The 12,103-nt window shown below is 50.2% G+C and overlaps 1 protein-coding gene across 1 annotated transcript in view; it reads right to left on the bottom strand.

The window, feature by feature from the left end:
• Positions 1–12,103, bottom strand: part of ZSWIM5 (zinc finger SWIM-type containing 5) — a 153,630-nt gene that overhangs the window by 18,673 nt on the left and 122,854 nt on the right. The window contains exons 5-6 of the mRNA XM_048860517.2: positions 5,744–5,923; positions 606–782 (exon numbers count right to left, since the gene is read on the bottom strand). Coding sequence (XP_048716474.2) covers positions 606–782; positions 5,744–5,923 — 357 coding nt within the window. The remainder of the gene's footprint in view (positions 1–605; positions 783–5,743; positions 5,924–12,103) is intronic.

The raw sequence follows: 12,103 nt of genomic DNA, 5'->3' as shown, positions 1-12,103 counted from the left end.
TATCCAATGTCAAGACCGTTTCAATATCCTGCGGTGGAATCCAGGCTCCAGTGAAGTCAATGGGAGTTTTGACATTAACATGGCCATGATTTCACCCAGGATCTTTATGGTCAAAGCGTACAAGTCCACTAGCTGGCAGGCCACCTCCGCACCACACCCCCGGTGGCAGTTGCACTGGACGGAGATGCTGAGGCTAACGAACCTCACCCAGGCCAGAGCCAGTGAGGTTTGGGAAAAGGATGTTTCTAGCTAAGTGCCAGAGATGAGATCTGGCCAGGGTCCCACCGCGCTGGGGGCCATGCCAGTCTGGTCTCTCTCCAGGAGCCTTGCAGTGCACAAGGAAATGAACCAGACTGGCTTCCCCTGCAGCGTCTTTCAGGGAATGGTGGAAGCTTCGTTCCGCTGCTCGCAATGGAGATCCAGGTGCCCAGATGCCAGGGGATGGGCACTGCACTGACTGCAACTCAAGCTGCACATCCTCTTCCACACCCGTCCCCAGCCCTCGGCCCTTGGGGTCCCCATGCTCGGGGTGATTGCAAAAGGCATTACACTCAGGCCCCCAGCGACACACACAGAGCGCAGACGGTCGAAGGGGGATGGGTTACCTAGCCACAGTGGCTGTCCTTGCGAATTGAAGAGGAGGCTCTCACCCTCCCGCTGGTACGAAGGGGACACGTAGAAGTCGCTGCTGATTATCCGCTGCAAGTGGCTGTCCTGCCAGTGCAGGTCGCAGCCCTCGATGGCGCGGGTGAACACTGTCCGTCTCGGCCTTGCCAGGGAGTCTGCAAAGAAAACAGCGCTCAGCGTCCCCCGCTCAGCGGCCGGTTCAACTCCCCGGCCTTCAGAACAGCGCACCACCCAGCTAACAGACCTTCGCCACCCCAGCACTCAGCTCCGAGGGGCTCCACTCCACCCTCCACTCGGCTCTGTGCACAAACAGAGCCCCCATCAGATGGCTCTAATCTCCTCTTGGCAAGAGCTTGTCCGCTCTTCGGCCACAGGCTCCGCGGAGCTGCCGGAAATGGGGGCAGACCAGCTTCCTGAACCACATGCCACACCGCTCGAGGAGATGTCAGCGGCGTGTCAGGCCAGAAGGGGCCAGGGCCCATTCGGAAGGTTTGTGGCAGTCCTTGGGTTCTGCCCCAGTCTGCAGCCCCCTTCATCTTTAATACAGATGGAAGCTACATGGCCTAGCACGTCAACCGCTCCGTTTAGCCAAGCTGAAGACTGCTTGGATCAAACCAGCACATCCTATTGTAGAACCGAACCCACTACAAAGCCTCCACCTGAAGTCACAAGCTCTGGGCCGTACCACGGTCGGCAGTGGAACGCAATGGTCTGATCACGAGTCTGGAACCAAAAATGTCTGAGTCTGAATCCCAGTCCTGACACTAAGAACGTAAGAACGGCCCTACTGGGTCAGACCAAAGGTCCATCTAGCCCAGTCTCCTGTCTTCCGACAGTGACCGGTGCCAGATGCCCCAGGGGGAATGAACAGAGCAGGGAATCAGCAAGGGATCCGTCTATTTCAGTGATCACCATGACCTGTAACAGAGATCTGTTTCACCACAAGACAGAAGTGACGCTGGGGACCAATCCAAGCACTGGTAGCAAGCTATTCCCTGATGAAAGAGGGATTGGGGCAGGCCTGGCTGTTCCAGGCTTCAATTTCTGTCATGCTACATCCCTTCCTGGCTAGGGCTGCTGGGGGTCAGAGGAGGAATGCTGGGAAGTACCGGAGGAGCACTGTGCAGCTCTGCTCCAACGCTGGGCAGCTTATGGCAGGCTAGATAAACAGACCGAACTTGCTTCCATCAGGAAACAAAGGCAACTAGCAGCTCAGATTGACTTCTGAAGTGGAATGGACAGAGCTGGAAAACAAACATATGCTCATCCCCAGAGAGCCAGAGCAAGTCTAGGCCGCAGAACTGGTTTCGGAGGAATATTTCAGGAATCAGTTTAGGTTACAAACACATTATCTTACAGGAATCAAAACACTAAAACCTCATGGCAACCATTGGGGTTCTTGGAATTTACATCTTCCAAGTGTTTTACATGCATGAACCTCCTAACCCTGCTGGGAGGTGGGTCAATGCTTTGTGATCTACAGGAGGTCAGACAAAATGACCCCAACGGTCCCCTCTGGCCTTGGAATCTATCAGCCCTATTTTAATGTTGGGGAAACCGCAGACCACATTTTGGAAGGTATTTGGGTGCCTAAAGATGCAGACAGATACTTCGCTGCTTTTGACACTCCACTGGGTACCCATCTGCAGCTTTTGATACCTTTCCAAATCTGGCCCAGCGAGCTCGCGGGACTCGCCCAGGTCACCCAGTGAGACAGCAGCAGAGGTGGGAACCACATGCAGGAGTCCTGACTCCCAGGTCTGTGCGCAGATCAGGAGGCCAGGTTGCTCCCCAGCGTAATGCCAAGTGTCGCTAAGCCTGTTTTAAATTAAGATGGTCCTTGACAAAGTGCATTTAAGACACAAAGGTCTAGCAAGTTGAGAGCACATCTGGTTCTGAGCTTAGCTGGAACGGGCTAGTGGGGTGTCAGCTGGGGGACTTCATGATTAGTGGGGAAGGCTTAAAAACTAATTACACCCAGAAGAGGGAAGCTTACTTCGCAACATCGCTGCTTCCCTCCCCCTTTCCATATTGGCTGCATCAAATACACAGAGACCAATTACAGAGCAGCAGATGCAGACATCGCCAGAACCGCATGTTTCAATTAAGGTCTATTTTGAGCAAAGAAAAAAAAGGTGATTACAATTACAGGGATCGAGCGCTTTGCCAGGGTCTGAGAAAATCTTTTAGTGCTAATGAACATTCCCACAAATAAGCTGCTTGATTCGTGCTCTGCACTTGCGCTGCAATCAGTAGCCCAGGTTAATAACTTAGCTACTGAAAGGCACAAGCGAAAATCTAAATATAAGAGCATTAAGTCAGATTAAACAACTGGTTTAAAAAATGGTGACTGGCAAGGTCTCTACGACATCAGCTAATTCCTCCCACTTGTGGAAATATTACATCAAGGGTTTCAGAGCTCAACTTCACTTACATTCACACAGAAGTGGATTCCTGTCTCACTTTTTCAACTGCTCCCTTGAATCTAAATTCACAGAGCGCTGGCGGCATTGAAGGGACACTGTCAAGGAGTTTAGGTCAAATCTTTAGGTTCTTTCACAACCAGGTAGAACAGAACAGAACTTTTTCATGAACATTTAAAATTAATGCCAGTGAAGACAATATTTTCTATTGAAAATTTTTCTACAGCAGCTTCCTACTTGAACATGGGAACGGGCTGTGAAACTGACCAGCCTCGTTTCAGGGTCTGAGCACAGAGCAGGAAGCAAAATGAGCCTCTTCCAAGTTGAAGTCAAGGTTTATGTTGCAGCCTGCATCCAACTTAGTGTGTATCTTGGGCAGCATCCAGACCAGACATCGGGCTCCTGTGCCCTCTGCCTGCAGCTGGTAGAACTCTCTCCTCTAGGACATGGAGATGTCATCCTCTAGGAGATGTCAAGAGTAACAAGAAGGGTTTCTTCAGGTATGTTGGCAACAAGAAGAAAGCCAAGGAAAGTGTGGGCCCCTTACTGAATGAGGGAGGCAAACTAGTGACAGAGGATGTGGAAAAAGCTAATGTACTCAATGCTTTTTTTGCTTCTGTTTTCACTAACAAGGTCAGCTCCCAGACTGCTACGCTGGGCATCGCAAAATGGGGAAGAGATGGCCAGCCCTCTGTGGAGATAGAGGTGGTTAGGGACTATTTAGAAAAGCTGGACGTGCACAAGCCCATGGGGCCGGACGAGTTGCATCCGAGAGTGCTGAAGGAATTGGCGGCTGTGATTGTAGAGCCATTGGCCATTATCTTTGAAAACTCATGGCGAACCGGGGAAGTCCCGGATGACTGGAAAAAGGCTAATGTAGTGCCAATCTTTAAAAAAGGGAAGAAGGACGATCCTGGGAACTACAGGCCAGTCAGCCTCACTTCAGTCCCTGGAAAAATCATGGAGCAGGTCCTCAAAGAATCAATCCTGAAGCACTTGCATGAGAGGAAAGTGATCAGGAACAGCCAGCATGGATTCACCAAGGGAAGGTCATGCCTGACGAATCTAATCGCCTTTTATGATGAGATTACTGGTTCTGTGGATGAAGGGAAAGCAGTGGATGTATTGTTTCTTGACTTTAGCAAAGCTTTTGACACGGTCTCCCACAGTATTCTTGTCAGCAAGTTAAGGAAGTATGGGCTGGATGAATGCACTACAAGGTGGGTAGAAAGCTGGCTAGATTGTCGGGCTCAACGGGTAGTGATCAATGGCTCCATATCTAGTTGGCAGCCGGTATCAAGTGGAGTACCCCAAGGGTCGGTCCTGGGGCCGGTTTTGTTCAATATCTTCATAAATGATCTGGAGGATGGTGTGGATTGCACTCTCAGCAAATTTGCGGATGATACTAAACTGGGAGGAGTGGTAGATACGCTGGAGGGGAGGGATAGGATACAGAAAGACCTAGACAAATTGGAGGATTGGGCCAAAAGAAATCTGATGAGGTTCAATAAGGATAAGTGCAGGGTCCTGCACTTAGGACGGAAGAACCCAATGCACAGCTACAGACTAGGGACCGAATGGCTAGGCAGCAGTTCTGCGGAAAAGGACCTAGGGGTGACAGTGGACGAGAAGCTGGATATGAGTCAGCAGCGTGCCCTTGTTGCCAAGAAGGCCAATGGCATTTTGGGATGTATAGGTAGGGGCATAGCGAGCAGATCGAGGGACGTGATCGTTCCCCTCTATTCGACATTGGTGAGGCCTCATCTGGAGTACTGTGTCCAGTTTTGGGCCCCACACTACAAGAAGGATGTGGATAAATTGGAGAGAGTCCAGCGAAGGGCAACAAAAATGATTAGGGGACTGGAACACATAACTTATGAGGAGAGGCTGAGGGAGCTGGGATTGTTTAGCCTGCAGAAGAGAAGAATGAGGGGGGATTTGATAGCTGCTTTCAACTACCTGAAAGGGGGTTCCAAAGAGGATGGCTCTAGACTGTTCTCAATGGTAGCAGATGACAGAACGAGGAGTAATGGTCTCAAGTTGCAGTGGGGGAGGTTTAGATTGGATATTAGGAAAAACTTTTTCACTAAGAGGGTGGTGAAACACTGGAATGCGTTACCTAGGGAGGTGGTAGAATCTCCTTCCTTAGAGGTTTTTAAGGTCAGGCTTGACAAAGCCCTGGCTGGGATGATTTAACTGGGAATTGGTCCTGCTTTGAGCAGGGGGTTGGACTAGATGACCTTCTGGGGTCCCTTCCAACCCTGATATTCTATGATTCTATGACATTTGTTCTGGGAGGAGACTTTCAAATGCATTTGCCACTGGCCTAACTCCACTCCTAACGAAATCAATGGTAAAATGCCCATTGACTTCAATGGAAGTGGAGTTGAGGCTAATGATGAGTTCTCAAAAATCCCAGCACCCGTACTTTAAAGCATGTACCCATTCTAGCGCAGCTATCATGCTGCACTCAGCCTGTATGGCTATTTTTTGTACAGTGCATTGATACAGGCAAAAAACAATTCAACGCAGGACAAGGAATTTTCTGTAGTGAGATTTTTATCTTGCCTGTACCTCTGTTACCTTTATATCCAGCTGATGCCAACTGCAGGTGAACCAAGGGAAACACATCTGGTGAGATCCTGCTGGAGACGGCTCAGTGAAGCCCTCCCAGCTGGGCAGTCCTGACTCACCTTGGCTGTGATTTGAGCTCTGCGTCAGCGCGTTGGTGATGTTGGGAAGCTCGTTGCCGTAACTGCCGTCCTCCAACGGGCACACGTCCATGTCGCCCCACTTCCGGAGCTGCCGGAGCCAGCACGATTTCTCTTCCAGCTTGCAGTGCGGATTTAACACGACGCACACCCACAGGGCCCCTATGGGGAAGAGAAAACGACACACAAACCCACATGCGCATGGAAAAATGATTCAGCGTGATCTGGCTTCAGCTAGCTGGCTTAGCTAACACCTCCATCCTCCTACCAGCAATGAAAGCTGGGAACAGCATCAACAGCCCATTGCAGGGAAATCTACAGAGCCCAGAAGGCAGATTTGGAAGCTTTAAAAAAAAAAAAATTCCAGTAAAACTCCTCCATAATGAAGCTAAATTATAACCTCAAGAGGTGGGGGAGCCTGACTGTCTGTTCAACAGGACTTCTGTCTGCCAGGACAAATCTACTGTTTGAACTACACATCAAAGCAAGCTCAAAACCACCCTGTAAGCCGGTGAGTCTGCCTCTCCACAGAGCAACTGGATTCTGATCCTGCACACATTCCCACTGGTTTAAAGCTAGAGCAGGATTTCATCTGCCACTGTTCTTCGGGCCATTTGCATTCAACTATTCTAAAAGGAGATTTGATTTATTTTTGTTTTAATCCCCCAAAGTCCCCAGGCCTCAGCAGAGACACTTGGAGTTTGTGTCCTGGAGGCAAAGTTCTCCAGGGTTGTGACACTTGGAAAGCTCACAGGCTGGACAGGAGCCCACTTGCCCCGGCAAAAGAAAAAACGAGGGTGGTGATGGTAGCGATACAGGCCAGTGGTGCTCTTCCCTGAGTTGCTATCGAACCGACGCCCCAGCACAGCGCTAAGAGGCTGCAGATGCTGTCTTTTAGATGAGATGCAAAACCAAAGCTGTGAGCATTTGTGACTGTTAAGATCAAATGACATGTTTCATTAGACCAGGGCTGTTAGCCCTGGCTCCCAGGAGAGCCAAATGTTGCTCTCTGTACACGCTTGCACCCCCACTGACTGGAATGGTATTGCAGGGGTATAAAAAGGGCAAAACCCTGCTGTCAACCCCACCTGGGGTAATTACATTCCTACACATGTCTCCCTTGCAGAGTCAACCGGATACAATATTTTCTGTCCCTTCCCGTCCTACCCTATGGCGCAGCATTGTCGTTCACTGCAGAACAGCTGCTACATTCTACCCCAGAGGAGACCGCATCTCACAGATGCTTCTACTGATGTGCCAGGCCAAGGAGGCCAAAGTGTTGCCTGCATCTCTTTCCGCACGTGGTCTGTATGGCAATTCTGGGTGAAAAATGTTCTTATTAATGCAACGAGTTAGCACTGATCTCAGAGAAATCCAGGAGGCCTGGAGCTACCCCAGCCTTGGGCTTTCCCAGCTGTCTCAGACACTCCAGTGTGTGGAATGCATGCAAGTCAAGTTAGTCACATGGTTCCCGGCTGCAGCCTCACCACTTCCCCTCAGGTCATGTCTTCATCTGATTTTAAGCACTGGATGTCAACAGGGGACAGAGGCTCTCTGGAGCATCTTCTCCTGGGTCCTATCTGACTTCGGTGTCGGTATCACATTGGTAGCTCAGTGCTCCGCACCAATGGCAACCTGCCAGCCAGCAGTCAGCATCCGAGAGCTGTGCAGCTCGCAGATCACAGGCCCTCTGCTGCATGCTGGACCAGATCCCCGTTATTCAGCCTGCAATCCTCCCCCAAGGATTAATTAGCAACTCAAAGCCCAGCTGTCCAATAGGCTCAAGGTGACGGCTCTTGGGCAAGACATGAACTGGAGTGAAGAGAAATGAATGCAGATGTTGACACTTTGCCCTCTTGGCCAAAATCATTTTAACATCTGTGGCCCTGGTTGAGGGGGCTGTGTCCTGCCTGGCCCCAGGGGAAGGACTCAGAGAGAGGTCGCTCCATTCTCTTAACCAGCAGGACGCTCCTACAGACAGTGCCCGGTTCTGACCGTATGGCAACATAAGGCAATGCTATCACTCTGGTTTGGCTAGGTGGCTGGCTGCGGGAGAACCAATCTGCACTCCTCCTGCTACCATGCACAAAGGCAAATGTTTCACAAACCACCTCCTGGTTTGCTGAGTGCTTAGGCCATCAGAGGCAGCTGGGCTCTCTGGACACCCACTGACCAGGGCTCCAGGACAGGCTCGCTCAGCCTCTGCAGCACATGTGCAGAAACCACCTCAACGGGCACCAGACTCAATCGAGTCCGCGGCCCAGCGAGCCACTGGTGTGTCAGCTGAGATGGCGACTGCCGACGCTGATCAGTGCTGCCGGGGGGTGGGGGGCGCAGTGCCGGTGCTGGTTACGTGGACACTGGCCTGCCAGGACTGGTGGCCTGTGAGAACTGAGTTCAAGAACAGCTCCTCCTTCAGGGGGAGGGATAGCTCAGTGGTTTGAGCATTGGCCTGCTAACCCCAGGGTTGTGAGTTCAATCCTTGAGGGGGCCATTTAGGGAGCTGGGGCAAAAATTGGGGATAGCTCCTGCTCTGAGCAGGGGGTTGGACTAGACGACCTCCTGAGGCTCCTTCCAACCCTGATATTCTATGATTTGACACCATGGCTCTGGATGGAGGTTGCACTCAACGGCTGCCCAAAGAGGAAGGAGCCATGTCTCTAAGCTACGCATCTCATGAAGAACAAATGGGAACTAGTTCTCGGGCTGAAAACATTGGTAACTCAGCGGGCCTGCAAATGGTGCTGGGCAGCCCCTGCAAACGCTGAAATCAAATAGGAGCTGTGACTGATCTGCAACTTTACAAACCAGACCCCCAGGCTTTGAATCGAGTCTTTAGGTCAATTAGGTCTCTGGTTCAAGCTGCTCGACACGTTGCCAGGGGATGCTGTGAAGGCCAAAAGTATCACTGGGTTCAAAAAAGAATGAGATACGTTCATGGAGGACAGGTCCATCAATGGCTATTAGCCAAAGTGGTCAGGGCCCCACCCCCATGCTCTGGGTGTCCCTAAACCTCCGACTGCCAGAGGCTGGGACTGGATGGATCACTGGAAATCGCCCTGTTCTGTTCATTCCCTGGTGCTGGCCACTGTCAGAGACAGGCTGCTGGGCTAGATGAGTGTGATGCAAAGAGCTCCCCAACGCCCAGGTTGGTCTGACCCAGTGTGGACATGATTAAGTTCTTATGAGTCTGCCTGAGTTTGGAGACTAGTTACATCAGTGGAAAAATCCTTTCCATCAATGTAGGAAGTGTCTACACTGCAGTGTGACACACCCTGGGTCTTGGCTCAAACTAATCCACGAGTCTGAGGTGTTGGGAGTCCTCGCTGCTTTGCAGGGTAGTTTGTGGGACTGTTGGGAGATATTTTAACTCTGATCCCTCACTCCAAAACCTCCACTCGCCTAGAGTTCTCCGTTTGCAGTGGTGTGAGGACCCTGCAGGTTGTGCTAAGCAAATGTGTCACTTGATAGACTGGGATGAATCTGACAGGATGTTATCTGGGAAATGGAAAAAGGTTTTACCTGCCCTTCGGTCAATTGACATCAGCTGACAAGACCATTCCCGGAGCTTGGGTTTAGAGGGCTGGGTTTTAGTCTACATATCCCCTTCTCCTACAGAGATGCTGATTTGCATTTAGTTACATTGTCCACTCTACTGCTACATAACCCTCCATTTGAACGATAAGGAAATGTGCCTAGCATGGTTACACTGAGCCCCTAGACCATGATTTCAGCTGGGTGATGCGAGGAAGGAGGCTATTAGAGCTTCCTCCAGCCCTAAATCTCTCTGGTCACCTCCCTGAAAAGGACACACGGACGGATGTTCTAGAGCTTAGTTTGCAAAGAATCAAAGAACTTCTCCAATTTCCTACAACACCCCCTCCCCTCCCAGACCCGGGGAAATGCCCTATTGTAAACAAACGGGGTGGGGTGGGGGGTGGATGAATAAACCCATCTCCAGGCAGATTAAGGTCAGGCTACAGTTCAGCTGTTTGCTATTTCTCATGATGGGGATTTAATCTCAAATACTAATGTATTGTTGCAAACCCTCCAGAGTGACACAGCTCTCAGACTAACCCCAGATCGGGTCTTTCCTCTGGCTCGGAGCCCACCACTTTAAATCAGGCTCAGTTTGCAAGCTAGATACAAGTAAAAATTATGCCTTTGAGGGGTATTTAAACTACGAAATCCAGCCAAGCCCTTCACTTTTCACCCAGTATAAATCCACAATCTAGTTTAAGGCTGGTCTTTTTCCAGTCGTAAACAAGGTTTGTACAAATAATTATTCGTTATTGTGTCCAAAAACATTATTTTTAAAGGGCCTGCTTTCTCTTTCATACCACAAAGCCAGGTGATGAGCAGTCCAGTTTATTTAATCAGACAGGTACAGGGCTGCCCCCTTATTACGTCTTATGGCTTTATGTTGCAGGTGTGTCATTCTCTACCACAGGGAGAATTGCACTGGTGCTAACACTGGTGTAAGCACAAGTATAGACAGGGCCCAAGTGTTTTCACCACTGTCTCACATACAGCAAACCCTAATCTTAATCTCACTACACTCTGGGTCTCAATCATATCTTGCAGCAGTGGGTTCCACAGATTAACTGCACTGCATAAAAACAAATACACATTTTCTTTTATCAGCTTACAATTTGTTATCTTTCAGATTTCCCTGTATATCCCCTGGCTCTTGTATTAGGAGAATGAGTAAAGAGCAGTGCCCGATTTACAAACCATCCACTATTTGGTACATCTCCATCATGTCTCCTCTCATTCCTCCCTTCGCTAAGCCAGACAGAAGTCTCTCCACATCGCTAATAATTTTCATCACCAATCTCTGAACACCCACTATTTCCACTGTCTTCTTTTGAAAGGTGACTCTGTCTGAAGACAGTATTCCAGGGGAGGCTATACCATGGATTTATAGAATACCATTATAATATTTGCTGTATTCAGTTTGATTCCAAAGTTTCTTTTTCCTGTCCGGTTGTATGCCTTTTTGACCACTGAGCACCCACTGAGCCATCCCCAAAGATGCCTGGATTTTTCTAGGTGAGAATCCAGCAATGTGTAGGAGTCATTCAAACGTTTCTTTCCAATGTGCATTCCCTTGCATTTGCTGGCATTGTATTTCAGCTATTATCGCACCGATCTAGCCTTGGTGGGTCTCTCTGATGTTCCTCAGCTGCTTCTCTCGTTTTGGCTAGCCTCAGTCATTGTGTCATCTGCAAACGTGCTCACCTCCTTCCCAGAGCACTAATAAATACCACACTGCCAGGCCCCCCCGACCATGCTGGGGCACCCCACTACTACTAGCCCTCTGCCATGCTGAAAATGGACCGTTTAGTTCAACTCTATTTTCTGACTCTTCACTAGTCTACAAAGCTGAAGTCCGGTGGCTTGGACACTCAACTAGGACTCAGGAGACCAATTCCTGGCCAAGTGACCTGGCTGGGTGACTCTGGGCAAGACCTTCCCCTCCCTGTGCGTATGTCTACATTGCAAAGAAAAACCAGCAGCACCGAGTCTCGATTGACCTGGGCTGGGGCTGTGGAACTAAAAATAGCAGCGTAGAAGTTCCTGCTTGGGCTGGAGCCCAGACTCCGAGACTTTCCCTCCTCGCCAGGGTTCAGAGCCCAGGCGGGGATGTCTACCTTGCTAATTTTAGCCCAGCAGCCCCAGCCCCTCGAGCCATGTAAATTGTCCTGGGCTCTGAGACCCAGTGCCCCGGTTTTTCTGTGCAGTGCAGACGTACCCTCTGCCACCCCTACCTCTCCCACCCTGAGGGGTGTCTTGCCTAGTTAGCTTGACAGCTCTTGAGGGCGGGAACTTTGTGCTTGGGCAGCACCTACCACAATAGGACCCTGATCTCAGTTGCTGCTTCACCACTAATCATCCGAGGAATCCCCAGAGAACTTCACACTTCACCTTGTAACTAGTTAAGTTTCCTCACGAAGCTCCATGCTGGCCTACGTTAAAGACCCTTTGAAAAGCCTAATAGCTGCCGGCAGATTATCTTTTACCCCCTCTTTTGCTGACATGGTCAGAATTCTCAATCAGAGCAGCAGGGTTTTCCTTCCCGGAAATCGGGCTGTTTGTCCCCAGTACATCACATTCGGCTGGGTGTCTTCTTCCACTTCAATCACTGCTTCAGGCCAGTTGATCTGCCAGGATCACGGCAGCACCTCTTTGAAAAGACAGGTGCCACCTTTGTTACCCTTGGTGATGCTTGTCAAGGTTATCCAAGGTGCCTGGGATGAATCACAACCGCCTGCTTCACCTCCGGCAGAATGTCGCCTCTGTGACTGACCAGCCCTGGGAGGACTGATCACGGGGGACAAA

This window comes from Caretta caretta, chromosome 8, assembly GCF_965140235.1.
Source record: "Caretta caretta isolate rCarCar2 chromosome 8, rCarCar1.hap1, whole genome shotgun sequence".
In the NCBI taxonomy this organism is placed as follows: Eukaryota; Metazoa; Chordata; order Testudines; family Cheloniidae; genus Caretta; species Caretta caretta.
The sequence above is the reverse complement of the archived record's forward strand: the minus strand, read 5'-3'. Positions and strand labels throughout refer to the sequence as shown.